At 33.4% G+C, this 27,826-nt stretch overlaps 5 protein-coding genes and 1 pseudogene across 6 annotated transcripts; 2 read left to right on the top strand and 4 right to left on the bottom strand.

The window, feature by feature from the left end:
• Window positions 1-634: 634 nt before the first annotated feature.
• Window positions 635-3,889, bottom strand: LOC9301283 (crooked neck-like protein 1). 2 transcript variants are annotated; one of them, XM_002863387.2, is made up of 7 exons: window positions 2,514-3,883; window positions 2,369-2,434; window positions 2,148-2,292; window positions 1,842-2,060; window positions 1,546-1,750; window positions 1,259-1,454; window positions 635-1,155 (listed from the first exon to the last, which is right to left on the bottom strand). In XM_002863387.2, the coding sequence occupies exons 1-7, from the start codon at window positions 3,662-3,664 to the stop codon at window positions 1,044-1,046; spliced, it is 2,094 nt and encodes a 697-aa protein (XP_002863433.2). In that variant the 5' UTR covers window positions 3,665-3,883; the 3' UTR covers window positions 635-1,043. The 2 variants fall into 2 exon arrangements, with proteins under 2 accessions (XP_002863433.2, XP_020871847.1); XM_021016188.1 differs by lacking the exon at window positions 635-1,155 and having other exon boundaries at window positions 1,321-1,454; window positions 1,546-1,599; window positions 2,514-3,889.
• A 2,598-nt stretch (window positions 3,890-6,487) lies between these two features.
• Window positions 6,488-7,778, top strand: LOC9299509 (transcription elongation factor 1 homolog). Its single transcript, XM_002865162.2, has 5 exons — window positions 6,488-6,606; window positions 6,972-7,095; window positions 7,176-7,246; window positions 7,330-7,351; window positions 7,433-7,778. Exons 2-5 carry the CDS (start codon window positions 6,983-6,985, stop codon window positions 7,587-7,589), a joined length of 363 nt encoding a protein of 120 aa, XP_002865208.1. The 5' UTR covers window positions 6,488-6,606; window positions 6,972-6,982; the 3' UTR covers window positions 7,590-7,778.
• LOC9299508 (protein NRT1/ PTR FAMILY 5.3) lies at window positions 7,768-9,937 on the bottom strand. Its single transcript, XM_002863386.2, has 4 exons — window positions 9,782-9,937; window positions 9,467-9,684; window positions 8,793-9,358; window positions 7,768-8,673 (listed from the first exon to the last, which is right to left on the bottom strand). The coding sequence occupies exons 1-4, from the start codon at window positions 9,894-9,896 to the stop codon at window positions 7,824-7,826; spliced, it is 1,749 nt and encodes a 582-aa protein (XP_002863432.1). The 5' UTR covers window positions 9,897-9,937; the 3' UTR covers window positions 7,768-7,823.
• A 1,102-nt stretch (window positions 9,938-11,039) lies between these two features.
• Window positions 11,040-19,156, bottom strand: LOC9301282 (protein NRT1/ PTR FAMILY 5.2). The gene is made up of 5 exons (XM_021015900.1): window positions 18,915-19,156; window positions 17,943-18,160; window positions 12,103-12,668; window positions 11,613-12,011; window positions 11,040-11,529 (listed from the first exon to the last, which is right to left on the bottom strand). The coding sequence occupies exons 1-5, from the start codon at window positions 19,027-19,029 to the stop codon at window positions 11,079-11,081; spliced, it is 1,749 nt and encodes a 582-aa protein (XP_020871559.1). The 5' UTR covers window positions 19,030-19,156; the 3' UTR covers window positions 11,040-11,078.
• Window positions 19,157-21,253: 2,097 nt separating this feature from the next.
• Window positions 21,254-22,244, bottom strand: LOC110230006 (annotated as a pseudogene).
• Window positions 22,245-25,900: 3,656 nt separating this feature from the next.
• Window positions 25,901-26,582, top strand: LOC110227895 (zinc finger MYM-type protein 1-like). The gene is made up of 2 exons (XM_021023857.1): window positions 25,901-26,442; window positions 26,517-26,582. Exons 1-2 carry the CDS (start codon window positions 25,917-25,919, stop codon window positions 26,519-26,521), a joined length of 531 nt encoding a protein of 176 aa, XP_020879516.1. The 5' UTR covers window positions 25,901-25,916; the 3' UTR covers window positions 26,522-26,582.
• The last annotated feature ends 1,244 nt before the right edge of the window (window positions 26,583-27,826 follow it).

Raw genomic sequence — 27,826 nt, 5'->3', positions numbered from 1 at the left:
AAAAGTTGGTCCAAACATGTGTTATGACAGCAAGTGAAAAATACAGACTATTAAGACTCCTCCTGGAGGGACCAGAAGACAGAAGATGTTATTCTAAAGATGGTATGTATAAGTACACTTATGGTCACTTTCTTGGGGTTTAGGGTCAAGGGGTTGTTGCTGGTTACTATGTTCAGGTACGGAGGTACCCCAAACTATGATTTGGATGGATACTCTTTCTAATTAATCATAATAAAAAGTGACGAGCTTTTGAACACGAAATGCAGCACATACCCAAATTCATGCACTGGTTGAAGTACTTGTCTTTCATGCATACGGCATCTCAGGCTGGTCTTGCGAATGGCGGTTTGCAAGAACAGGGGGTTCTGCTTGTCATGGCATTTGGCTACCGTCTCTGTGCATACTTCTGCCTTCGCAAGAAAATAAGTATTCGCCATCTTTGATAACAAGATGTAATCAAGAAAATTACAAAAGAAGTTCACACAGCCAAATGCATAAACCACAAAAAACATTTGTTGTTTTAGTACTGTGACATCATAATCCTAGACAGAATAAAAGCTTTAGTTCATAACCATCATACAAACAATAATTTGAAACAAAAACTAAACTATCTGAAATTATTAGAGTGAGTATATAAAGGAGAAACTATATGAAATTATCATAACTCTACGTCCAGTGTTAACATTATCAATATTCAAGAGAGAAGAGATTATATGTTTTAATTGAGTCATAAATAAGGATACATAGATCAATTATATGTTCTAATACAGTTTGATATATATAAAGATTTGTTGTAATATTTTTTTTTTTTTTTTTTGAATAACCGCGGGTCTCCCAAAGGCTTCCTAGGCCCAAAGACTAATCCCACGAGGCTGACAATTCCCCTATGTAAACCTGCCAGTGGCCGTGCCTTGAACCATGGTGGCGGAAGTCACAGCTGTGACCCTTTTACCACTAGGCCACAAGGCCCGGTTAATTTGTTGTAATATTAACCCCGCAAGAGACATCATCACCTACCTAGTACATTATGATGTTAACCACCATTAGACACATTCCCCAGCTTTAAGCTTCTTCCATTTATAAGCAGCTTCAAGAATCTTAAGATTCGTCGTCTGTGATTCTTCCGGAAACAAATAATCAATGTATTCTTCATACCTGCCAAATATTCAAACAACATTTTCACATTAAGCACTTTAGCATTCGAATTCTCACATTCCAAGGATAACAAAACGGGAAGTTATATGTATGTAATGCGTACTCTGTAGAACCGTCTTCTCTACTGGTTAGCTTTCTCTTCTTGAGCTTCTTCGGGAGCTTCGATTGAACGACACTAACATCCCCGAGCTCACCAAAGCCTGTCTCCATGTTAAGCCAATCCTCCAAAAGCGTAGCACGCTCTTCTTTCAGCTCCGGTGTGGTGTCTTTGTAGTATGTGTTGGCTCTATCGAAGATCGCTGAGTAGAAGAAATAAATAATAAACAAAAAACAGTTAAAAAATGTCACAAGGAACCATCAAAACTCATAATATAACATGTAGCGTCAAACCTCTGGCGCGTCTGATGCCGTCTTTTTTGCGTTCAATAGCATCTTCTTCTTCCTCTGCCTCGTCTTCTTTGTGTTCCGCAGCAGAAGCTTCAAACTTTGCAAAGCTAACCCACACCTTGCAATGCTTTGTACGGTCCAAGAGTCGCTCATATAAAGCCCGTGTCCTCTCTAATTCCCCTTGCGATATCTCAAAATCAATGTACGTCTGCCACAAACAATATATAGAGAATTTAATGATCCAATCGGTTCAAAAGTCTGAGAAATCTTTATGGATGCATTAGACAGTAAAAATTTACCTTCCAAAGCAGCTCAGGCATGTCTAGAGCAGGCTGAGATATTGCAAGCTCAAAGATAGCTCTAGCTCGTTCTGTTTCAGCAAGAGAAATCTCAAACTCAGCATAGTTTCTCCAAGCATAGCAATTCTCAGGAGACCATTCAAGAAACCGCTCGTATAATTTTCTACATCTATCGATGTTTCCCAACTGGAGTTCAATCTCAATGTATTTCTTGAATATCTGTTTTGCAGATAACAAAAAAATGTTAGTAAAAAACACATGAGCAATAATGTAAACCATTTCCAGATTACGAGTCGTCAGGCTTACCTTATCTTTTGGAGCTTTCCCAATCGCATTTCCTAAAATTTTCCGTGTGCCCGTAAGATTCAATTGCCTGATTTCATATTCTGCAGCCAGCAACCATATTTTGGCAAAAGAAAATTTGGTGTGTGGGATAAGCTTGAGGCATTCTCTGTAATGTTTGCAAAAACAACAGTCAGTCTAATCCGCCACAAGCTATGAATATAACTTGAAAAGTTTCAGAATACCTGTAAACATCTCGTGTACGCTCCACATCTTTAGTTTCAATCTCTTCATACAAAGCATAATTAATCCTACACCAATTAGTCAAATCAGTTTGCTAAAGAACCAAAAGCTTTCCACTCTACATGAAACTAAAATTTAAAAACTCACCAAAGATAAATGTATCTTTGCCAGAATCGTTTCTCTTGGGCAGGTGGAACATTAGCAATAGCCCTCTCATAGATTTCTCTGATCCTATCTTTGTTCCCTACACTCTCTTCCAACCTAACATAATCGAACCACGAGTCATAGTTCAAAGGGTTTTTACTCACTTCATCTTCATACTGAAACCTCTTCTTCCCAACAATAGCATCCTCAATACCTTCCTTATCACCATACTGTTTCTCAAACGCCAAAAACTTCTTGTACAAATCCTCAGCTCTTCCTTTAGGAATATGATCAAGAGCAAACTTGTAGATAAACCTAGCCCGCTCTACTTCCTTGCATCGCTCTTCGAATTCAGCAAACGCTACAAAGAGAATCTCAGCTTCTTCGTCGTTTCCAAGCTCGTCTGCGGCCCGATTGTAAACCTCCCTAGCAAGCTTAACTTGACCACCACGCTTCATCTCAAACTTTGCATATCGAATAAAAGCAGATACTTTCGGATGACAAAGAACAAACCTCTCGTATATCGATCTCGCACGTTCGATTTCGTTATACTTAAGTTCGAATTTAATAAAACAAAACCAAGCTTTTTGATCCGGCGACCAATTCATCCACCGCTCGAAGATCTGTCTAGCTCCGGCGATATTCCCAAGTTTCTCCTCCATGTAACTATACTTGTACCAAAGCTGGTCTACTCGAGGGAGAAGCGTAACAGAACGATCCCAAACGTTCCTTGCATTGTTGACAAACTTGTTCTTCATCTCAAACTCTGCGTACTTGACCCAAAGCGTATGGTTCCTGTAATCTCCTTCTAAAGCTCGTTCCCACACGCTCCGAGCACGCGCGTAATCCATTTGCGACTCTTCCCACTGCGCATACTTGACCCAAACTTGGATGTTCCATCTCGCTCGACGGATCTGATCCTCAAACTCCTTCCGACGTCGGAGTCTGTAATCGGAAAGCTCAGTAGAATCAGTGATTTTCTGCTTAGGTGTACGGATCTCAGCCTCTTGCCTCTCTCTAGCTTCTCTTAGAATCTGCTCTGCGGTGATTTGCACCGGGGCCGGAGTCTTGTTCTTGACCCGTGTCGTCAGTGGAAGCTTTACTTCCGCATATTTTCCGGTCATATAACCAAAGTTACGGTCGCCGGAGGCCATGAGATCTCAGTTTTGCTTTTTTAGGGTTTCTAGATTTTGGAAATGAGAGAAGAAAATGATTGAACGAGAACACAGCGTAACATACACGCACAAACGGAATGGGTTATTAATGGGCCTCAATAAGTTAGGCTCATGATATCACAATGTTGGCCCATTTTAAATCTACTTGTGCAATTCAGAAAAATATTCGAGAAATTCTAAAAAAGCCCAAAAACCCAAAACTAGAGTAAAGAGTAAAAGACCTTGCGCATGAAACTAGAGTAGTATGTGGGAGGATGAATCATCATCAACTAATTGAATGTTTTCCAAATCATTTTTTTTTGTTGTTGTCAACAAAATTTTTCCAAGCCATTTGAACTGCTCTGAACAAAGAAGTTTAGTTCTTCCTAAACTTGGTTTATGGTTATAATTTATATTTTAGAACAACGGAAGTACTATTTTATCAAAACCATCTTTCAGCAATTGTTTCGTCTTTAATAGATCTAGAAGGTTAACTCATCTCATTTCTTTTCTCACATGAATGAAAAATATATGAATACATATATAAAATAACTAACATTTTTTTTAATGACATACTAGATAAGAAGATATATATTCAGAAAAAAAAAAAGAAAATAGAAATGCACAAATGAACATAACTTAGGAACATTGGAAACAAATTTTAATGAAGTTGTAACTTTATTCCATTCTTTACTTTTCAAAGTCTCGAAAATGTAAAGGTCATGTAAATTGTTCAGAAATTTAAAACATATGAAATGAGAAACTTAGATAATTAATAGCTAAATAAATCGCAAAAAATTCTTTATTATATTAATATTCCATCCATAACACCATAACACTCGATCTTCAATATCTTCTAAATATGCAAAATCAAACAAAAACGTTTTTAGCAATTCTTACAAGAAAAGCAAAAACATAAACTTTTTTTATCAAAAAGAAAAAAACTCACAAGATAATAGAATGCCAAAACTCACATTTTGGAGAGGTTGATAAGTAACACCAAATTTATCTATAAGAATAGGCTAGCCAAACGAGTTGATAAAAACGGCATCATTTCCAAAAGCTGCTTTTTTTTTTTTTTTTTTTTTTTTTTTTTTTTTTTTTTTTTTTTGTAAACCTCCAAAAGCTGCTTTAACGTTGAATAATCCGAGCACTACTTCCAAAGACATGTCGTTAATAAACACCGTCATTCTCACAAGAGAAACACAATCTCTGGTGTCTTCACCACCGAATAATACTACATCTCGTTCTTTTTGTGATCAATAGAATACAATTTGGTGATTAATGTTAGTCAAAATAATTAAATAAAACTAATTTACCCCAAATAATTATACAGTAAATGGTCAAAACTAATGACCAAAACGTCATGTTGTTTGTGCTTTTACTATATGCAGCATATATTTTTACTATACGCATAATTTATTACAATATTACTCTTGAAACATTGTTACTTATACCATCAAAGCTGGTATTTAATTATTAACTAACTAGATTTATTCGCCTATGCATTACGCGGGATATCAAATTTAAGCTGGTAACAGTACAAATTGTTAAAAATAATGATAGTCATTTGAATTTCAAAAACTATTTATATTCATATTTGTTTTACAAAGTAATATATGACATAGAAATTATCAAAAATATTTGGTATGTACCACGTCATAATAAAAGTTATATAAGATGATTCGGTTTCAGTAGCCATCCACGACTTTTTATCTAGAAAATAGTTTATTCCATCAGATCTTGTTAGTATATTTTTGAACAACAATTTATGAAAATGTATAAACGTAATATTCATGTCGTTTCAGTAGTATACCGTCCCATATTAATATCTTTTATAAATATTTATTATGTTTAACCTTCTTATAAATTCTTATAAAGTTCAAATATTTATAATATTTGAAACTTATTTAAAATGTTTTTTAAAGCTTAACTTTTTAAATTTTTTCTACCAATTGGAGCCCTCCCTTCACCACCTCCATGGGGATGGTCAAATAATTATAATATTAAACTTTCAATAAAGTTTAAATATTTATAATATTTTGAAACTTTTTAAAAGTTTTAATTATTTAAAATAAAGAACCGGAGTAAACTGGATAACACTTTCAATTTTGGACGCTTGATAAATCAAGTTTCATGCTCATTCGTATTCATAATCGTTTTGGTTCTTTTTATAGTATGACTCTGAACCATTGCCCAATTTTTTAAGCAATATAGGATATTGTACACATATTTTTGCTTCATCGATAGAGTAATATATGTCCGTTTTAAAAAATTAAAATCACATCATATGCAAAAAAAAAACTAATATTTTATTATATAAATTTCAAAATAATTTAAATATAAGATCAAATAAAAGTGAAAGAAGAATCATATATTTATGTTTAAATTAAGCATAGAAATTTTAGGAATTAGAAATTAATCGAATGTAGTTAAGGTATCTTTGTAAAATTTGGTTAGGACAATATCTTTGTAGAGATTGAAACTGTAAATAAAAAATAGATTAGGATTTTTGGCCAATGCATATATAGGTAATTAAAAAACACTATTTTTTTTAACTGCAAATTCGTATATAATAGTGTTTTTAAAAAAAATTTAAAACACTATTATACAAGTGTTATAGACCTTAATTTTAAATCAAACGAAATTATTCAATTCACAAATCAATAGTTTCATAAATTCAAAATAACAATTCAACTCAAGCCCATTATTCAAAATATTTGGTTGACTACTATTCAATCAGGCCTACGGGCCTTAGAAAACAATAAATGGGCCTAAAATATTTTAAACACCATCGAAACAATGGATAGATCTCAACTTTGAAAAGCGTCCAAAAATATAAACAAACATCAATCTCTCGCCGTCAGGTTACAATCTATCGCCACCGCTAAGACCGCCGTCTCCTCCGCAATCTTCATAACCAAAACAACCCTAATCACCTGGTAAGCTCGATTCTCTAATCAATTCTCTCTCCATGATGTCGATCTCTTTCTACTGAAGTTAAAGCTCTTGCGAATCCGTTCTTTGTTCTGCGATTAGGGTTTCACGATTTCTGTTCTAGGGTTTCAAGATCCCTAATATCTGATAATCTTGTAATTGCGAAAGTATTGATCTTTGTTCCTTTGATTTGAGTTTAGCAATTATTGAGATTTCTTTGAAGTTGAATACTTTTTCTCAATCTTGTAATTGATCATTACAAAAGGATTGATTTTTATCTAAGTATAGTGAGGTTATTGATTTTTGTTGGTTTTGTGTCAAAGGTGCTTTTATGTAAGTAAAGTATTGATTTTTGTGTTTTGTGGCAAAGGAGCTTAAACAATGGGAAAGAGGAAATCAAGAGCAAAGCCTGCTCCTACGAAGCGAATGGATAAGCTTGACACAATCTTTAGTTGTCCTTTCTGCAATCACGGCTCGAGTGTCGAATGCATAATGTAAGATGATTCACAATATGTGAATGAAATGAATGAAAACAATTGAAATCATTCACTGATAACTTTGTTTGTTTTTCCAGTGATATGAAGCATCTGATTGGTAAAGCAGCTTGTAGAATCTGTGAAGAAAGCTTTAGTACTACTATCACAGGTTTTTTTCGGTCTTTCAAGTCGATATAGAGTCGGGTTTTACTTACGTTTCTGATCATTCTTTTTCTGTTATGTTTCTTGTAGCTTTGACTGAAGCTATAGACATGTAAGTACACATCTATTTCAACATTATGTTTTCGCTTTTGTATTTCTCTAAATCTCTCTGGTTTGTTCAAAATGAATGCAGTTATAGCGAATGGATCGATGAGTGCGAGAGGGTTAATACGGCGGAAGATGATGTTGTGCAAGAAGAAGAAGAAGAGGAGGAAGTAGAAGAAGAAGAAGAGGAAGAAGAGGATGATGAAGATGACCATGTCTCTGTCAAAAGGAAGTATAATTTCTGAGACGATTCTTTTATCGAAAATCATGTAAGTCGTCTTAAAGTTATCTGCCTTATGTTGTAATATCTATCTGATGAAATTACAAGAACAATCTTTAGTGTTTTCTCTGTGTCTGGTAGAGAAGAAACATAAAAATAACAGTGTATGATGATGATTTGTAAGTGGATTAAGGCTTTGCTTATTTGGTTCCAATTGGTACATTTATTACAACAACCAAATAAAAACTTATGTCTTTCCTTACATTTGCTGATTTGGTTCTTTCTGTTCTACATTTGCTGATTGCGTAACATCAGCTCTGTACTCATAAAATCTAATTACAACCAAGAAGAGGATGAAGTTAACCAAATTAAGTACCGCGAAGAACATGTAATATTTATCCAACCTAGACTCATTCAAGTTGTTTTGAATCCATCCTCTTCCCTGCGTCTTTGTTATCTGAGACACGGACGAAAGCAAAAAACTGCTCAGGAAATTCCCGACTGCCATACTTGTGCTCGTATATGATGTCCCGAGGCTTTTCATACTCTCTGGTGCTTGATCGTAGAAGAACTCGAGCTTTGCTATCTCTATAAAAGCATCAGCCAAACCCATTAGTACATACTGTGGAAGCAATGTGAAAATGGTCAAGGGAATTGGTACAGCGGTCTGGTGGTTTAGCCCGCGTTCAGCAGCGACCTTGAGCCTATACCGTTCGGTTATGGACGCTATGATCATGATTAGGATGTGAAGGATCATACCGATTCCCATTCGCTGGAGCAATGTGATACCTCTTGGATTTCCGGTTAGTTTTCTCATGAGTTTAACAAATACACGGTCGTATATGACTATAGAGACGAGCATTGAGAATGTTGTGAAGCCTAAGAGACTTGCTGGCGGGATGCTGAAGTTGTTTGTGAGACGACGGTCGAGGGTCGTTCCTTGTTTGATGAACAAAGTCATTATTTGAGCAAGCATCATGCTTGGGACGAATGTTACGAAGAGGACAGGTAACATTTTTAGCATCTGTTTTGTTTCTTCCACTTCTGTGATTGTACAGAGACTCCATTTATGGGTTGATCCGGTTTTGAGTGAAGCTCGATCTAAGAATCTGCAACACAGTTAAATCTTAGGTACATTATGATATAAAACAAAACACCAAGAGTCAAAAAAATTAAACAAACTGAACCAAAAAATCGAACGTTCACTCTAATAGGATTAAGCATTTACCTAAGACTTAGAGTAGAATGGATCGGGAAAGCCCTTTTGCTTGCATATTCCATTGGCGAAAGCTCATAGAAGCACGTCGAATCACGGGGCATAGGCTCGTGGGCTTTGCGAAGTGAAGCCACAATGACTCTAGCCATCTTGGTGAATGGGCTTCCCGTTGGGAGTTTATGGCGGTATAACCGAGTTCCCAACAAGAATATGAATATTGAGAAAGCAAGACCCAAAGTTGAAAGCCCATAACCTATGGCCCAACCCACATTATCTTGAACATAGACAAGAACAGTTGTGGCAAAGAAAGTACCAAAGAAGATACTAAACATCCACCAATTGAAGAATGAATGTTTATGAATCCTCTCCTTAGGGTCGAATTCATCGAATTGATCAGCACCTATTGTAGAAATGTTTGGTTTCGTACCGCCTGTACCAACCGCTAATGTGTATAACGCTCCAAAGAATACCGCTAATTGTAAAACCGAAGCTTTTTCGCAGTTTTCAACATTAGCCGTCGAACATTTCGGTGGTTTAAGTGCCGGTAGAGATACTGATAACGTCAGTAATGCCATTCCCTGTAATGTTATGTCGTATATTTAACACAAAAACTCATTCTAAATTCTTTACTATTGATGTGGTTATAAGAATTTGTATGTAAGGTAAAGAAATATCTTTATAAATACCAATAAATAGATAGCGGAAGAGATGACGAAAGTGATGTAGCGACCGAGATGAGCATCGGCAACATAAGCACCCAAGATTGGAGTGAGCCAGCTAGTCCCAACCCAATTGGTCACATTGTTCGACGACTTGACCGTGCCTTGGTGCAATTTGGTAGTCATGTAGATCACTAAGTTGCTTGATATTCCATAATACGCCATTCTTTCAAATACCTCGTACACTAATCACATTAACATTCAAAATATCAATCAACTCTTGATCATATACACAAAAATAACTAAAAATAGAGATTTTTTTTTACTAAAGATGATATATACCAACGACGAAGGAACAAGCTTTCCAACGGCCTGTTTGAGATCTTCGGACGCAATTTCCTCGAAGATCAACTGTTCCATCTTTTGTATAATCATCTCCTACCTCTTCTACTGTCATTTCTCTCTTGTTCAATATAGTTTATACGGATCTTTGTTTGAAGAGAGTTGGTACTTTGGTCACATATAATATGTGTATATAGTATTATATAGTTAAATGAGCTGTCTTACCATTTAATCACTATTTTAAAAATAAGAGTTGACATTGTTTATATTTAATTAATTACTATAATTGATTTTAGGTACAGTTTACATGTTGACATATGTATAGACAAATACTATTGGTCAAATATACAATTTATTATCACTATCGTTATCATCACAGCTGTAATACCAAGATAAGCTCGCTTCATAGAAATGACACCTCTTCAACCATTTTTGTAATATGTCATACTGTATGAATGGAATTTATAATTAACGTTTTTGAAACCGAAACATGATAAAATGAAAGATATTTAAAAAACAATTAAGTGTGTTTACTCCTTTTTCAAGTAACTAAAAACAAACAGTTTATCGTGCACAAAATGAAACACTCTCCATCTAAAATGCCACTTTCATCACCAATTGTGTTTGTTTAATTATTTAAAAGTGTTAATATATTAATTATTATTTTTTACTTGAGTTCAAAATTCAAAATGGGGTCTATTATACAATTTCTTATCTAAAACTCGTTTTATATAAGATGAAAAAAAAAAATATAGATAATATCAAATTTTATCCTTATAAAACAAAATATAGGTAAGAATATCCTTCCAGCCTTAAGAAAGAAAAGAATCTTACCTAAATAAAAGTAATTTTTAGTATTGAAAATCTATCGTCATACCAAAATGAGTTTTCTACATATAATGCCACATCATGAAATGAAAATATTTGTTTCTATAATAACACATCATACTAAAATGAGAATTATTTACAGTCAGATGATGGCAAGTGGCAGCAATGACACTTTCTTACTAAATTAATTATATTTATTTTTAGAATATTCTTCTTAAATTCTTAATTTTTTGGAAAAATTTCAAAGTAGATGGAAGGAATATCACCAGTAAGCTGGAATAAACATTTCTTAATTTGTTTTTTTTTATTGGGCGACATGTGTTTTGTTGTTGTTCTTTGAAATGTGTAAGCCTGATTCTGTTTTCTTACTCATGGTTTTTGTGTATTTTTGGTTTGTAATGTAACAAGTCAAGAATGAAAGTTACTGAAATTAAAATGATACAGAAAAAACTATATTATTCATTATTTGTCATTCATTCTCTTTCATTTCCTCCTCTTTCACAACCACTGAATCAGTAACATCAGCTCTATAAACATAAAACTTAACCACGACCAAGAACAAGACGAAGTTAACCAGATTAAGTACCGCAAAGAACAGGTAGTAATAATCCAACCTAGACTCGTTGAGATTGTTCAAAATCCAACCTCTTCCTCGTTTCTTTGTTATTTCTGACACTGTAGATAACAAGAAACTGCTCATGAAATTCCCAATCGCTAAACTCGTTGTCGAATAAGATGTCCCGAGGCTTTTCATGCTCTCTGGAGCTTGATCGTAGAAGAACTCGAGCTTTGCAACTTCTAAGAACGAATCAGCCATACCCATTAGGACGAATTGTGGAAGTAAAGCAAAGATGGTTAAAGGTAGTTTTACTCCGGTTTGGTGAATGAGACCATGATCAGCAGCGACCTTGAGTCTATACCTATTACAAAAATACCAAATAAAGAAGTTTAAGGAACCTTGCAACACAAGAAAGTATTTGATATTTTTTGTCGTTAAGAATACCTTTCAGTGACAGATGCAACGATCATGATGAGGATATGGAAGATAAGACCAATTCCCATTCGTTGAAGCAAAGTAATGCCTCTTGGATTTCCAGTGAATTTTCGGGTTATCTTGACGAAGACTCGATCGTATAAGACTATCGAAATGAGCATTGAGAGTGTGACGAAAGCGGAGAGACTTGCTGGTGGGATGCTGAAAGATCCGGTAACCTTTCGGTCTAGAGTGGTTCCTTGTTTAACAAACAATGTGTTGATTTGAGCAAGCATCATGCTTGGGACGAAAGTTATGAACAAGACTGGTAACATTCTCAGCATTTGTTTTGTTTCTTCGACCTCTGTGGTAGTACAAAGATTCCATTTATAAGTTGTCCCTGTTTTGAGTGAAGCTCTGTCTAAGAATCTGCATCATAGTTACATGTTAGGTACTTTATGATCATATACTTAGGATATGCTAGGTACCTAAACTGAGACCAAACTAATATACACATTACCGTAAACTTGGAGTGGGTTGGATCGGAAAGGTGCCTTTACGCTCATATTCAAGTGAGGGTAGCTCGTGGAAGCTTGTGTTGTCATGCGCCATTGGTGCATTGGCTTTGCGAAATGAAGCCACGATGACTCGAGCCATCTTGGTGAAAGGACTTCCAGTGGGAAGTTTATGACGGTAAAACGGAGTGCCCAACAAGAAAATGGTAATGGAAATAGCCAGACCTAATGTTGGAAGACCATACCCCAAGGTCCAACCAACATTATCTTGAACATAGACAAGAACAGTGTTGGCGAAGAGAGTACCAAAGAAGATACTAAACATCCACCAGTTGAAGAATGATAGTTTTTGAGTCTTCTCCTTTGGGTCGAATACATCGAATTGATCAGCTCCTATGGTTGATATGTTCGGTTTTGTTCCGCCTGTACCGATTGCTAAGGTGTATAACGCTCCAAAGAAAACCGCTAATTGTAAAACCGAAGCCTTTTTGCAATCTTCGAACTTAGTCGTGGAACATTCTGGTGGCTTAATTCCCGGTATAGTTACTGATAATGTTAACACCATCATCCCCTGTGCATATTGATAAAACGATGTTCATATATGAAAACATACGTTCTTATTTTCGTTATTGAAGTATTGTTTATGCAAGTTGTCATGTGTAATAAACTAATAATAAGAGTGGAGTGTAAATTAATGTAAGTAGTAAATAAATAAATATGACTACAACTTGCAAACCTTTTTTTTATATCAAAAACATTAAATAGTTTAGTACTATTTGAAACTCTTAGGTTCCGAATGGTAACTGCGTTTTGCGGTACGGAAGAAGTGCGGTATTACAGTGCGGTACGGTTCAACTGCGGGACGTACGGGAGAAATATATTTGCGGGACAAATGCGGTTTGTATAAAATAAGCGGTACGAAATAATATGTGATTGGTGAAAAAGCTATTTGCGGGACAAGTGCGGTTTTATATATATATATATATATATATATATTAATAATTAATTAAATTTTTGTGTTAATAAATAAACAATAACAGATATTTATAAACAATATAGATTGTAGTTAAATAATTTTAAAAGAAATATATTAATATAATTATAAATTAAACATTCAAATATGTGTATATATATATATTAAATAAAAAAATTTCATAATAAACAATATGATACAACAGAAAAATATTATCGAATATATTAATTTTTCTATAACATATCTGTATTATTATTTTTTGCATCATTTGTTTTATCATATGCCATTTTAATTGCATCCATCTCAATAAATTCATATTTTTCCTCGTGCATTAGTTTTAACTTTTATCAGTTTTTTATATCCTATACTAATATTTGGGAAGTACATCCTAAGGATCATAACTTGATTTTGTAAGAAATTACAATATATGCCATTAGAGAATTTTAATCATAAAATTTTATTCCATGTCACTAATATATATTAACGGGTCAACGGGTTTAAAGATATTAAAAGATTTTGTTTATATAATTCATATATTTTTCGATAATAACTATATTACACAATTAATATAATTCGAAATTGTTATATACTAATAAATTCGAAAATGTAACACAATTAGTAAAAATGTTGTATACTAATATATAATTCGAAAATGTGACACAAAAATGTTATTGAAAATGTTAATGAAAATGATATATCATTGAAATATTTTATATCAATTGACTTTATAAAAAATGCTATTTTGAATTATAATACTCATATAGTTCGAAAATGTTATTGAAAATATTATATACTAATCTATTATTTGAAAATGAAAATGTTATTCAAAATTTAAAATGTTATATCATTGAAAAAATGTTACCGTATTTAAATGATTTTTTCTAGGATTTAAAATTCAAATTTCATTATGTTGGCAAAAGAAAATCAGATCCTACATGAATCAGGACTCTTTAAACTAATTACCGTAACTTGTGTGAGAATTATTCTTCACAATCTGTGTTATCTACTACTTAAAAGATTGCATATTACCATATGTATTAATCGAAGATTTGATTATGATATTACAATTATTATTAGCATTTAAGTTTTAATGTCCATTTTTTTTTGCAGAAGTATCTTACCAAACAAGATTTACATAGCAATATGGAATATATAAAATGAAAAGTTAGGTGAAGATCCGATTTAATATTTCCGGTGCAAATGAGTAAGATATTCAAAAATTACTAATATAGAAAAGTAATACATTAAATTTTGTATTTATAGGACAAATTCAAGCTTTGCATTTTTTATTAATGAGTGTAAACTAATAAACATTTTTTTGTTTTGGAAACAAATATTAATTAGATTTGCACTACTATAATTATCGTAATTGTGATAATGCGTGAAACTATTTTTATTGAATAAATAAAAAATTGTTAAGATTATAATAAATTTAATATTTTCTAATATTTCATCATCATAAATTAAATATGCAATTAAGATTTAGATTTTCTTGGTAAATATTTAATCTACCAAAACGTAATTAAAGAAACAACCATATATATATTATAGACTATAGGTAGATAAGAAAAACAACCATAGATTAAAAAAATATAAATTGATATACTTAAATAAATAATACCAAAATCGTAATGAGATAAATAAAATAATTATTTGTGAATATTCTCACCGTGATATCATTTATTTGTTTAGATTTTTTTGCGTCTAAACCTAAATTGTGTAACACCATATTTTTCTCTATAAATAAAAGCTCGATTGCTATCAAAGTAGTTTCATTATTGCATTGTTCATTGTTTACATAATCTATATTAATATCGATGATTACTAATGTGAATAATGTTTGTGTACAGCTTTTAAAGCGGCGGAGTAGCCATGGTGCACTGGTGGTGGTGATGCGTTGCTCTCCCTTCAAACCTAAGGTGTGTAACATGTAATCGACTTTTTGTCGTCGTTGAGCATTTTTTAATTTTTTTTGAAATTATTATTCTAAGAAATTAAGGTATTGATTATCTCGAATATTCAAACTATATTAGATGAGTCATTTTAATCTACTTTTGAATAATTAGCATTACGAAAAAACATTTGATCGATTTCATGGCTTAATTATTTTATCACAACTTCGAAAGGTTATGGTGGTGCAACCATACATGCGGCAAAGTAGATGGTTTTAGTGGTGACGGGTTATTTGTTATTGTTATTTATTATATAATAATATATATTTCTTACTTTTAAAAAGTTTCAAAATATAAGAAATATTTTAAAAAATTAAAAATCAATTATTATAAATGTTTGTAATTTTTTGAAAGGTAAATACTATAATTTTTTAAAGTTTATAAAACGTTAAAAATATTTATAATTTTATAATAATTAAGAATATATATATATATATATATATATATATATATATATATATATTATGGAAACTATTTGAAAGCAAACTTTTAAATTGATTTGAATTTCTCTTTTAAATAAAAGTATTATTGTCTTTTAAATAAAAGTATTATTAAAACAAAAAACAACAAAATGATGTTTAACTTCACGAGACGGAGTTAGATGGTAGGACGTGTTTGGGTCGATATTAATATGAGACGATATAATACAGGTGATATTAAACCAATGGGTCAATGGAGCTTCCACACCAAATCAATCTAATACAACATTATATCCAAATAGTAATAAAAATCGTATACTATTATCTGGCATCACTTGCAAACTATATTATTATACTATTTTATCATATTATATCTTCAAACAAATTATATAATTTGATTCATACAAAATATTTAATCCCGTGCTGTATAACACGGGTCATGATCTAGTCTTGTTTATATATTTTTCTATATTTCAAAAACCAAACTTACACTAAACCGTGCCACCATTTTGGTTACTTCCTTTTTTTTTGGTCGGATGGTTACTTTCCTTTTTGTACTAACCATTTAGAAATTAATCAATGTTTCAGTTGTTAAAAAAAAAATTAAATAAAGAAATTTTCTTTTAACTGTTGCGGAATTTGTGGAACCGCTGGGTAATAGGCAGTTGGACAACAATACTGCGGTCCAAAGGTTAAAACCTTGTTTTGAAAACCGCGAACAGACTTTTCTTTTTCTTCTAAAAAACCGCAGATTACCTACAAATTTATTGATTGGTAACATAAAACGTTTTTCAAAAAACACACTTGAAATCCGCACCTTTATATGTCACCATTCAGGGCCTTATTATAAAAGAAAACAATCGAATCTTAAACCGACTTTCACATAAGATAAGTCTTTCGAATATTTTCATTTATTTTATGTTTTGATCCGATCCACAATTTTTCTCGTGTGTAGAAAAACTTTCTAAGCTTTTCGATCGAGACGAAAAGACTTATCAATTAATGAGTAATAATGATATTTTTCAAAGTCAACCCCTGTTCTAAAAATCCCCGCCTAGACCCGATTACTCCCCGCTTAATCGCTAGGCCCACCCTATCCGCCTCGATTAATGACTAATCCCTTAAAGAAATCAGTCACCCGATTACTCTCCGCCTAATCCGATTATTCCCCGCCTAATCCGATTATTCCCCGCCTAATCTTACATACCCCGATTATTTTTAGATTGCCAGTATAAAAAAACTTTTTATTTTTGTTATTCAATCATTTGAATTGGGAGTTTGTAATGTTTTACAATAATTTATGTTCATATTTTAATAAAAATCATAAATATTTGTCTCAAAAATACATTTTTATGTGTTTACTGCAATTTTAAAAATAACATTGGATTAATATGTTTTAAAAATATTAAAATAACCCTAAAACTAATCCCCGATTAATCCCCGATTTTAATCCGATTTTCCGATTAATCGCTAGGCCCATGCCGAGCGCCCGACTAGCGCCTAGCGATTTTTCAAACAAGGAAGTCAACTGTTGGTCAAAGTACATGTATACTTCCAAAAAAAATCCACATTTTTCTCGAAGAAAAAGTATTGCACGCTGCTGTCAAAAAAAAAAAAAAAAAAAAAAGTATTGCACGCTTTAATGTATAAGAACAAAAAAATTGGGAGTTATGATATTATTGACTTTAGAGTGGAATTTAGATCGGTCGTTGTCTTATCTCTTATTAGTCTCGTTGACTCGCTAATTTGACTTCAGATCACTCATCTAAAACTTGTATTGAATTATAGTATCAAAGATCGAATTCTACAACCGCTAAAACTATTTATAATGTTAAATCGCTTATGGCTAAACGTATAAAAACTTCTTTTTTTTTTTACCTTTTTAGGCATAATAAACATACGAAAATCAGCATTATAACAACTTCACTCTTGAAATTTTAACTGAGAATAAAAACTCTAATGGCTATGTGTCATGCCTGAGGCTTATTGATTATTTTGATATGCTTATACCTTGTATCTACATGAACCTTCATGTCGTTAGTTCTAATTTCTAAATTATGACACATATACAATGTGAAGAGAGAGTGTTACTTCGTTAAAAATATGATCATACTATAGACAAAAAAAACGTAATCATGAATCATCACGTTTTTCGGCTCCCATGCTTAGATTCACGTTTTTGGGCATACTTTACCTACTTTTAGTAATATATGTCGTCACGACTTTTATATGTTAATAACATACATATATATGTACAAATATAGTTTTAAATCTTTACCATTCTCCGACTAACTAGAAACTTAAACATATAAATAACCAAAAAAAAAAAAAAATAGTAATGCAGTCGATAACGTGATATCATCAGAAAATGACATCACTGTCGTCGTTGTATCGACCGATTTAAATGGCAATACGTATAAGATAAATTCATTGTTTTGTATTGTGTAGTTTTTTTTTTTTTTTATGTTTCTATCGATTAAAGGAATCAGAATTAAACGTACCGAAAAATAGATAGCACAAGAGATGACGAAAGTGATGTAGCGACCGAGAAGAGCGTCTCCAACATAAGCACCCAAGATTGGAGTGAGCCAACTAGTCCCAACCCAATTGGTCACATTGTTCGACGACTCGACCGTGCCTTGGTGCAATTTGGTAGTCATGTATATCACTAGGTTGCTTGATATCCCATAATAAGCCATCCGTTCAAACACCTCGTACACTTATCATAAAATAACATTTTCTTTCATTAATTGATGGAAGAAAAAATGAACAAAATCGACGTTACGAAAGAGGACTGCAACTCTGGTTCGAATCGAGAAGTTAGACTCCTATAGTTTCTAATTGTTTATGTATCTAAGCTCTTAAATCTCAACCTAACGATGCACTGGATGTAAAAACGATATTTTTTTTTTGAATCTAATTTAATATTATTTTCAAAAAAAAAAAGAACAAAATCGTAAGATATAACAAAACAGAATAAAAAATTTAATGTGGAAATATATATATATATATATATATAATAATATTTTTCGTATAACTTTCTGTATTATTTATTTAATTCCGAAAGAAAATTTAAAACTAGAACAAAGAGAATTTATATATACATAAATATATGAAACAATGGATTATTTTGAGTTAATATTGTTTTTAATCACTAGAGATCGGCCTAGTACTGTTAAGTCTCTGCAGGCTTTTATATGAAAATAAAATATTTATGACCTCAAATTTATATATTTCTATTCTTAATTAGGATAAGATACGTCACAAACTTTTACTTCTCTCGTAACCATTGAAAAGTTTCCAAGACTCATGGCAACTTTTTAAGATATACGATAATCTTAAAAACTTCGAAAAAAAAAATTGTTAATCATCAACGAATAACTACTGTGATTAATCAAATTAATTGTAGAGTATAACTCTATGATAAAGAATATAAAACATAGAGAAACCGAAATTAGTGAAAGAATAAATACCAACGACGAAAGAGCAAGCTTTCCAACGACCTCTAATGGATCTTCGAACAGGATTGCCTCGAAGATCAACTGTTCCATCTTTTGTATAATCGTCTCCTACCTCTTCTACTGTCATTTCCTCTCTATCTTCTTTCTTTCTTTTTTTCTCTCTCTATTTGTTTGGTAGTTTCTGTATATTTTTTTTTAATATCAATAGAGAGAGTCGGCACTTTTGTCTCATATATATATACAAATTAAGTAGATGATGGGTCACATGAATAATGCGAATCTTTCAACGTAACACTTATAGTTACTGCCTGAGAGTGAAAGTTATTAAATTATTCATTAATCGTCCAATAGAGTTTAGAAAATCATACTAACCTTTCTGTACAAAAATAATGACATATATAACTAACAGAAATGTTATACGAAGTATAAGTTTTCTAAGATTAGGGAAAAAAATCTTTCTCCTGTAATATTAGGGGATGTGTCTTTAGTCAAGTGGTTAAATCCATTTAACTCCGTCTTCCCATCGGAGTTCGACTCTACTCAATCGCATTAATTAGCTATGGATCGGGTCTTATCCAAAGATGTTAAAAAAAAAAAGGATTTCCTGTGATTAGAAATAATTATTGTGCTAGCTTATGGTCATGATTTGTCTTTTCCTACACCTTGCTCAATTATATGAAAATTCACACACAATTGAAAAGATCTACGGAGTGATTGTTTTTGGGCTATATATAGGCCTGGGATTCGGATCAGGTTTTTCAAGTTCGAGTTTTTTGGGTTTAAAAAACTAAGACCCGTTTGGGTATTTTTAAATTTCGGGTTCGGATCGGGTTTAGATCGGATATTTCGGATTCGGATTCGGGTTTACCCGAAGTATCCAAATATTGAAAATTTTGTATCCGATTCTTTGCAAAGTATTGAAAAATACTCAAAAATCTATAAAACCCAAGTATTTTTTATCCGAATCTAGTCAAAAGTAGCTAAAACACCCGAAAATATCTTAACATCCGAATAATTTAGGCACTGAAGTTATTACAAATATAAATATTACTAATATATTATAACTATGTACTTATATTTCCGGTATGTTCGGATACTTGTTCGGGTTAGGATTCGGGTCATGTTCGAGTTCAGGTTTTCGGGTTGTGAAGTTTATAATTCGTTCGGGTATTTTAAAACTTTGGTTCGGATTCGGATCGGGTTTTTTGGGTCGGGTTCGGTTCGGTTCTTCGAGTTCGGGTAATATGGCCAGACCTAAACTATATCATAATTTACAGTTTGGAACCAAAACGCATGTCTCGTGGTCGTCGCATAGAAAACACTAAAGACCAAGGACTCGAAATTTTAAATAAGAAAATAAATGAAGATGATCTAATAAGAAATTAATGTGGAAACTATAAAACTAATAGTTCCGCATGTTTCAGAAAAACTTCCAAAGCAACAGCCATTTCTATTTTAAACGTTTACGCTTTTAATTTGAACTTTCGCAATAAACCACCAAATAACAACTTAGTAATAATATTTTTTAAAAAAAAATTAAGAGGAAACAGACAACTTGTCTAATAGTTAAAAGATTCATTATAGAATGATGGTCTTAATTTGAGTCTTCTGATTGATATTTTGAATGGCAATAATATTCAACTTTTTTTTTTCAGGTTTTGGAGATTGGTAAGATATACAAGAAAAACGCTTGAACACGTCACTTATTCAACATCACTTATGTAAATGACGTAAAACTGAAAAATGGGAAAGATATTAATAACAGTTACTTAGAGTTAATTAACTTCACGTCAGCCCATGAGAACGTTAGTTTTATAACTAACGCAAGCTTTTTTAAGTCACTAAAAACTGACGTAAACCATTTATATAATTGACGCCACATGCCGTGTCGAGTTTTGGCTTGAGATTTTCGTTTATCAGTACATATACTTTAACTTATATATCGACAATAATCTCATGAAATCTTTAGGTATTGTTGTAAAAGAAACAAATCAGTGTCATTACTTAATTTTTCATATAAATTTCCATTAGTTTTGGTTGGTGAATTGAAGTAAAATCTTACGAGTGATACTAAACTCCTTATTAAAATCTCCACTTGTAGATAGTTTCCACTTGTAAAATTGAAGTAACCTAGTTAGATTTATCTTTAAAATATTTTTGAAACTTAATTAGTCATGTTGACATTTTTATACTATATGTTTCGACGTAACGTGCGTACAAATTATTCCAAAACATTGCTTGAGAAGTAATTATATTTATTTATTAGTTTTATTATTTTATAACAAGTTACTATATATATATATATATACATGACAAATCAGTTTGAATATTTTTAATAGTACTGCATCTTCTCACAAATTTGCCTGCCTGTAATTTGTTTTCTTTTGTGTATTACGATTTTTTTGTTTATTTAACTACTTTGTGTCACAGTTTGTTGAATCTTTGACTTCGATGAAATCTAGCTACTATAATACTAATTTTCTTCCTTTTTGTCCGATAATCTCCAATGAAAATAGTTTTGTTTATGCTCCTATTAAAATCTTTATGCAATTGTATTTTTTATAGATTCTGATTATTTGACACAATCTTTTGTTTAAGCAAGGTCATCTCTTGGACCCATTCCATTGTGTATGTTTTATCCGTTTTCTATCAACAGAGATCAAGAAAAAGAAAAAATATTCCCCATGACCAAACTACTTTTCTAATCGGGCGTAATATTTTGCTAAATATGCACTATTTGGTCTTTGGTTGGCGGGTTGGTTGGTTGGGTTTTTTTTTTTTGTGCACCCCAAATATATATTGCTTAACAAATGTTCGGTCCGTACAAACTAAAGCAATGTTTAGCTAGAGAATCAATAACAACATTAGTTGACCAGGGATAAAACGACAAATAAACGAAGAAAAGCGGGTATTAATGGCCCCGACCAATTTTTGACAGTCAGATTCGAGCAAGAAGCAATCAACTCCTGCTCTGGCTGCATCCATAACAGCAGCTCTACAAGCTAAACTTTCTGCCATGAGAGGTGATGAGACATTCTCGCAAACTGCATGATAATGTGAAGTAACCCCATCCAGATCCGTGAGTGTCCATCCTAAGCCTGCAGCTTTGAGGTCCTGACGCCAAGCTCTATCTGACTTACATGAGACAAATGACCTAGCAGCTTCCTGGAGAGCAGGTCTTGGTGGGGGCGTTGGTAAAGGGAGAAGTATCCCTTTGGACTTACACTGAGCCGCAAACCACTCCTTAGCATCCAAAATAGCTTTAAGTAAGGTTTTTTTTGGGCACTGAACTCGCGCAGTGGCGGAGGCAATGAAGGAACATGGTGGTCATATGACACCCATGAAGTTAAAAATTTCAGCTTACGTTTTCCTAAATAATTTTTTGACACATGTCCAAAATTGCTGTTGACACCCCTCTCAAATATTATTGACCCCTCTCATAAATATTTAAAATAGAAATATGCTATTAATTGACTCCTCTCAAATATTATTGACCCTTCTCAGAAAATATTTATTGACCCCTAATATTGAAAATACGTTGGGCCTTTTTATTAAACTGTTGGGCTTTAAGTTTTTATTTTATTAACAAAGCTTTACAAAAAAACTTGAGTCTCTTCCTCTTCCTCTTCCTTCTTCGTCTTTGCGTAGCCAGAGAATCGTAACTCGTAAGTCAATTTTTTGTCACTAAGCAAATATCTTAATTTTGCAAGGTTTTATCGTAGTTTGTGATTCATCAGCCAATAATATAAGTCTATAGTCTATAGAAAATATGCTTTCTAAAGAATTTTTTGATAATAGGCTATGGCGTTACCGGTGTATGCAATGTCGTGTTTCCGGTTGACAAAGCATCAATGCCAACAAATTACAAGCGCCATGTCCAGCTTTTGGTGGAATGCATGTGCAGACAAGCACAAAATGCATTGGGTTTCATGGGAGAAGCTATGTAAGTCTAAATCACAAGGGGGTTTGGGTTTTAGAGACATTGGTAGATTTAACCAAGCCTTACTTGCGAAACAAGCTTGGCGACTCCTAGACGCCCCGGAATCCTTGGTTTCCCGTGTTTATAAAGCTAAATACTTTGCTACGAAAAAATTTTTGGAGGCAAAAGTTGGCTATAGACCGTCGTATGCTTGGAGAAGCATAATGTTTGGTCGGGAATTGCTAGAGAGAGGGCTCATGAAATCGATTGGGGATGGAGAGGACACAAGTATTTGGGCAGATAAGTGGATCAAAGATGACTTCCCACGACGACCGATTAATAAAGAGTTGATGATGGATCTTAACCTCAGGGTCTCATCTTTGATTACATCACAGGGCGGTTGGAACTTAAACCGGTTAAAGGAGCTTTTTCCTCCTTGTGACGTTACTCAGATCAGTTCATTTCCCCCAGCACCGGCTCTAAAGGATAGATTTGTGTGGGCTTACACTAAAGATGGAAGATACTCTGTAAAAAGCGGGAATTGGGTTTTGGGAAGAGAAGCAACAGCCATGGAGCTGGTTCCGGAAAATATACAGAGCTTAAACAAGCTAAAGGAAACGATTTGGTCTATCATAACAGCTCCTAAAATCAAGTTGTTCCTATGGCGTGCACTTTCTGGGGCTCTAGCTGTAGCGGAGTGTTTAAGGAATCATGGTCTCAACATCCAACCCATGTGTGCAATATGTAACAGAGGAGAGGAGACAGTGTCTCATGTACTATTCACCTATTCTATGGCTGCGAAGGTGTGGTCTAGTTTCAATGTCCCAGTACCAAGCCAAGGTTTCTCTAATTCTGTTTCGCAAAATCTGGAATATGTGCTTGGACTGATCGGAAAAACAGAGTTAGACCCGCGTTTTCGATCTGCAATACCATGGCTTTTATGGGAGATTTGGAAGGCTCAGAATTCTGTCTTATACTCAGCCAGAACTCCGGATCACCACTTTGTCATCGCTACTGCGTTAGAAGAAGCAGAGGAATGGTTACAACAGAATCAACAAATTTCGCAGGAGCGGGAGTGGGATTCACGGAACCGTAGCCGAGTCCATCGGTTCTGGACTAAACCAGCTATTGGAGTTCTTAAGTGTAACTTACATTCGTCTTGGATAAATGAGGATAGCTTTTGTGGAGGGGCTTGGATCATAAGAACACATACGGGTGATGCTCTGTTCCATGCACGGGATGCTTTTTTACCTTTTTTCAACAGAATTGCAGCGGAGCTTCACTGCATCTTATGGACTCTACAAAGCCTTCATGATCTTCATATCTCTTCTTGTGAGGTGTGTACTGATTGCGCGGCTGCAATATCCGGCCTGGAGAATCCACAGGAATGGCCAAAATATCGTTCCATCCTTGGAAGAATTTTGCAGGTTGTACGGGTGATGGGGGAGGTGTCTTTCAAACTCTCTTCACCGAAAGCCAATTCATTGGCTAGGGAGATAGCCTGCAGTGTCACCAGAGACAGACGCCTCACCTCCTATTTGGCGCTAGGAGGACCTTCATGGCTTCAAGATCGTATCGACAAAGATTGTCGTTCCATTGGTTAACTCTTCTTGGGTTTATTTCTTTTTCTTTGGTTTTGTTTAGTTATTGTTTTCATTTTCGTTCTGCAACTTTGTACTTCTATATTTCTCATATCAATTTATCTCAGTGGAAAAAAAAAAAAAAAAAGAATTTTTTGATTAATAACTCAAGTATTTAAAGTGATAGGCACGTTTTTAGATTTGTGGAAAAAGGATTGCTTAATGATCCCTCTTACTTGGATATCTCTCGGTGGAATTATAATTTATTCCTAGGATGAACCGAAGACAAATTAACTGTAATTAATTGTAATTTTTAATAGCATATTCCTATTATAATTTATTCGTATCGTACATATAATTAATTGTAATTTTTTATTTTGATTCTAAAGCTTTTTTTTATGTAGGCAATGAATATGATGGATCGATTTGTGAAAAGAAAATATAGAATAGAGATTTGTATGAATAAGACTACAAGTTCAACAAAGTAAAACTCACTTTATTATGCTTAAGAAACTAACTCAAAACTTAAGCTCTTGTTCTCTTTTAAAAACCACACAACTCTCACACAATTAGGTCATGACTCGACCTCTCTATTTATACTAATCTCTCAAATCCTAATCTCACTAGGATTACATATATATTAGATAACTCCTAATATATTTGATATTCTCCTCTCTAAACCATAACTCGGTTTAGTTGCTTCCGGTTTAAGTTAACTTCAAGTTTACTCCAACATTCTCCCTCTTAATAACGTTGATCTGGATGATTTGCCATGGGATCCAGCTAAAAGAAAAAGTATTCAAAGCTACCATCCCAATCAAAGAGATGAGGTACGACGCAAATATTTGATTAGAGGACCTTATCAACCTCGTGATCATAATTTTAAACAAATAGCAATAGGAGGCATACTACGGCGTTTTAATCCACAATGGTATGATCGATATGGTGATGATTGGTTAGAGTATAGTGTGGAAAAAGAGAAAGCCTTTTGCTTGTGTTGTTATTTATTCAGAGATCAAAGTGATAAACAAGGTGGATGTGATGCTTTTGTTTCTACTGGTTACAGTGGCTGGAATAAAACCTATGGGTTTACTAAGCATACGGGTGATCATACTAGTTTTCACAGCATTGCCAAAAATAAATGTGTTGATTTGATGAGACAAGGTCAGTCTATCAAACATGCTTTACATAAGCAAACTGATGTTGCGAAAAATGATTACCGCATTCGATTGAGTGCTTCAATTGATGTTTCTAGACATTTGTTACATCAAGGATTGCCTTTTCGAGGTCATGATGAATCAGAAGATTCTACAAATAAAGGTAATTTTTTGGAGCTTCTCAAATATATTTCTAATCAGAATGAGATTGCAAGAAAAGTTGTGTTGAAGAATGCTCCTAAAAATAATCATATGACATCTCCTCCGATTCAAAAAGACATTGTGCATTGCTTTGCAGAAGAAGTAACTAGATCTGTTCTTCAAGAAATTAATAACGATGTCTTTGCCTTATTGGTAGATGAATCTGCAGATGTTTCAGATAAAGAACAAATGGCAGTGGTTTTTTCGCTTTGTTGATAAAGACGGGATAGTAAAAGAAAGATTTGTTGGCATTAGTCATGTAAAGGAGACATCTTCTCTATCTCTAAAGAATGCTATTGACTCTTTGTTTGCCAAACATGGATTGAGTTTGAAAAAAGTGAGAGGACAAGGTTACGATGGAGCTAGCAACATTAAAGGAGAATTTAATGGATTGAGATCATTGATTCTGAAAGAAAGTAGTTCTGCATATTATGTGCATTGCTTTCCTCATCAGCTTCAGTTAGTTGTCATGGCGGTTGCAAAAAAACATTTTGAAGTTGGAGATTTCTTTGATATGATTTTTGTCTTGTTGAATGTGGTTGGAGCTTCTTGTAAGAGAAAAGATATGATCCGGGAAAGCTATCGCAAAAAGGTTAAAGAAGGGATTTGTAATGGAGAACTTAACACTGGAACTGGGTTAAATCAGGAGCTTTCACTTCAAAGACCTGCAAATACGCGTTGGGGTACACATTATAAGACTCTATTGCGACTTATTGAGTTGTTTTCTTGTATCATTGAAGTTCTTGAATATATTCAGGATGAAGGCGTAGACACCACCAAAAGACGACAAGCATATGGCCTCCTCAAATACTTTCACACCTTTGATTTTGCTTTCTATCTTCAGTTAATGCTGCATATTTTGGGGCTCACTGATAAATTATCAAAAGCTTTATAGAGAAGAGACCAAGATATTTTGAATGCTATGTCATTGGTTCCATCTACTAAACGAGAGCTACAAAAGCTTAGAGATGATGGATGGGATGATTTTCTTGCTAAAGTCTATTTTTTTAGTGAGCAAAATAATACTGAAATGCTTACTATGGACGAAGAGTTTGTCGATTCAAGAAGACCAAGGAAAAAGACTAACATAACCAACTTGCATCATTACAAGGTGGATTGTTTCTACACTGTCTTAGATATGCAACTTCAAGAGTTTAATGATCGATTTGACGAGGTAAATTCAGAACTTCTTGTTTGCATTGCATCCTTAAGTCCCTTTGATTCTTTTCGTCAATTTGACAAATCAATGTTGGTGAGATTGGCTGAGCTTTATCCAGATGACTTTAGTTTTGTGGAGCGCTTATCTCTTGATCATCAACTTGACATCTATCTTGATAATGTGCAAAGAGATGAAAGATTCACTGATCTCAAAAGTCTTGGTGATCTAGCTCGTGTGATGGTGAAGACAAAGAAACATATTTCTCATCCTTTGGTTTATCGACTTTTGAAGTTAGCGTTGATTCTACCTGTTGCGACCGCAACCGTTGAAAGATGTTTTTCTGCAATGAACATTGTGAAGACGGCCTCGCATAATCGAATTTGTGATACTTTTTTTAGTGATTGTCTAGTTTGTTTTATTGAAAAACAGGTACTTGATACTGTGACAAACGAAACAGTGATCAAATGTTTTCAAAGTATAAGTGAACGTAGGATGCATCTTTAAAAAATATATTATGACCCCGTGACTAATTTTCCTGGCTCCGCCACTGAACTCGCGTGCATTAAAGATCTTTTGGGGTTGGTTGATTGTTTATTAAAGAAGAAAAAAAAAAGACTCCCAAACTAACATTTTGTGTAAGATCGGCATCGACAATAAAATATATTGGATTAGAGATTTAGAAGATTTAGTCTTTTTTACTGTAAATCCGCAATCTATTTGACATTAATACCACATATGATGAGGAAACCAAAAATTACGTAGTTGTGAAAATATTAAAACATCATAGTATTGATACCATCTTGGTTCTTCAACCATTATTAAAGTACTTTAACTAGTTATTTTCTTTCTTTTCACCACAAAAACACTATTTCTAGTTCTTCAATTTGATTGGTTCAAATCGAACCATC

This window comes from Arabidopsis lyrata (genome assembly GCF_000004255.2).
Source record: "Arabidopsis lyrata subsp. lyrata unplaced genomic scaffold ARALYscaffold_8, whole genome shotgun sequence".
Taxonomy (NCBI): Eukaryota; Viridiplantae; Streptophyta; class Magnoliopsida; order Brassicales; family Brassicaceae; genus Arabidopsis; species Arabidopsis lyrata.
This window is presented reverse-complemented; position numbering and strand designations above follow the sequence as displayed.

Bases quoted from the DNA above. Each gene is read 5' to 3' on its own strand.
- LOC110227895 (XM_021023857.1), top strand. From the start codon at position 25,917: ATGAATCTGCAGATGTTTCAGATAAAGAACAAATGGCAGTGGTTTTTT.
- LOC9301283 (XM_002863387.2), bottom strand. From the start codon at position 3,664: ATGGCCTCCGGCGACCGTAACTTTGGTTATATGACCGGAAAATATGCG. The intron at 2,435-2,513 runs GTGAGTTTTTAA...TAATTGGTGTAG, and splicing joins CAAAGATACATTTATCTTTG to GATTAATTATGCTTTGTATG. The intron at 2,293-2,368 runs GTATTCTGAAAC...CAAACATTACAG, and splicing joins CGTACACGAGATGTTTACAG to AGAATGCCTCAAGCTTATCC.
- LOC9299508 (XM_002863386.2), bottom strand. From the start codon at position 9,896: ATGACAGTAGAAGAGGTAGGAGATGATTATACAAAAGATGGAACAGTT. The intron at 9,685-9,781 runs GTATATATCATC...TAATGTGATTAG, and splicing joins AGCTTGTTCCTTCGTCGTTG to TGTACGAGGTATTTGAAAGA. The intron at 8,674-8,792 runs GTAAATGCTTAA...ACTGTGTTGCAG, and splicing joins CATTCTACTCTAAGTCTTAG to ATTCTTAGATCGAGCTTCAC.
- LOC9301282 (XM_021015900.1), bottom strand. From the start codon at position 19,029: ATGACAGTAGAAGAGGTAGGAGACGATTATACAAAAGATGGAACAGTT. The intron at 12,669-17,942 runs GTACGTTTAATT...CAATATGCACAG, and splicing joins CTTGTGCTATCTATTTTTCG to GGGATGATGGTGTTAACATT. The intron at 11,530-11,612 runs GTATTCTTAACG...TTTTTGTAATAG, and splicing joins GTTGCATCTGTCACTGAAAG to GTATAGACTCAAGGTCGCTG.
- LOC9299509 (XM_002865162.2), top strand. From the start codon at position 6,983: ATGGGAAAGAGGAAATCAAGAGCAAAGCCTGCTCCTACGAAGCGAATG. The intron at 7,096-7,175 runs GTAAGATGATTC...TTGTTTTTCCAG, and splicing joins TCGAGTGTCGAATGCATAAT to TGATATGAAGCATCTGATTG. The intron at 7,352-7,432 runs GTAAGTACACAT...AAATGAATGCAG, and splicing joins TTGACTGAAGCTATAGACAT to TTATAGCGAATGGATCGATG.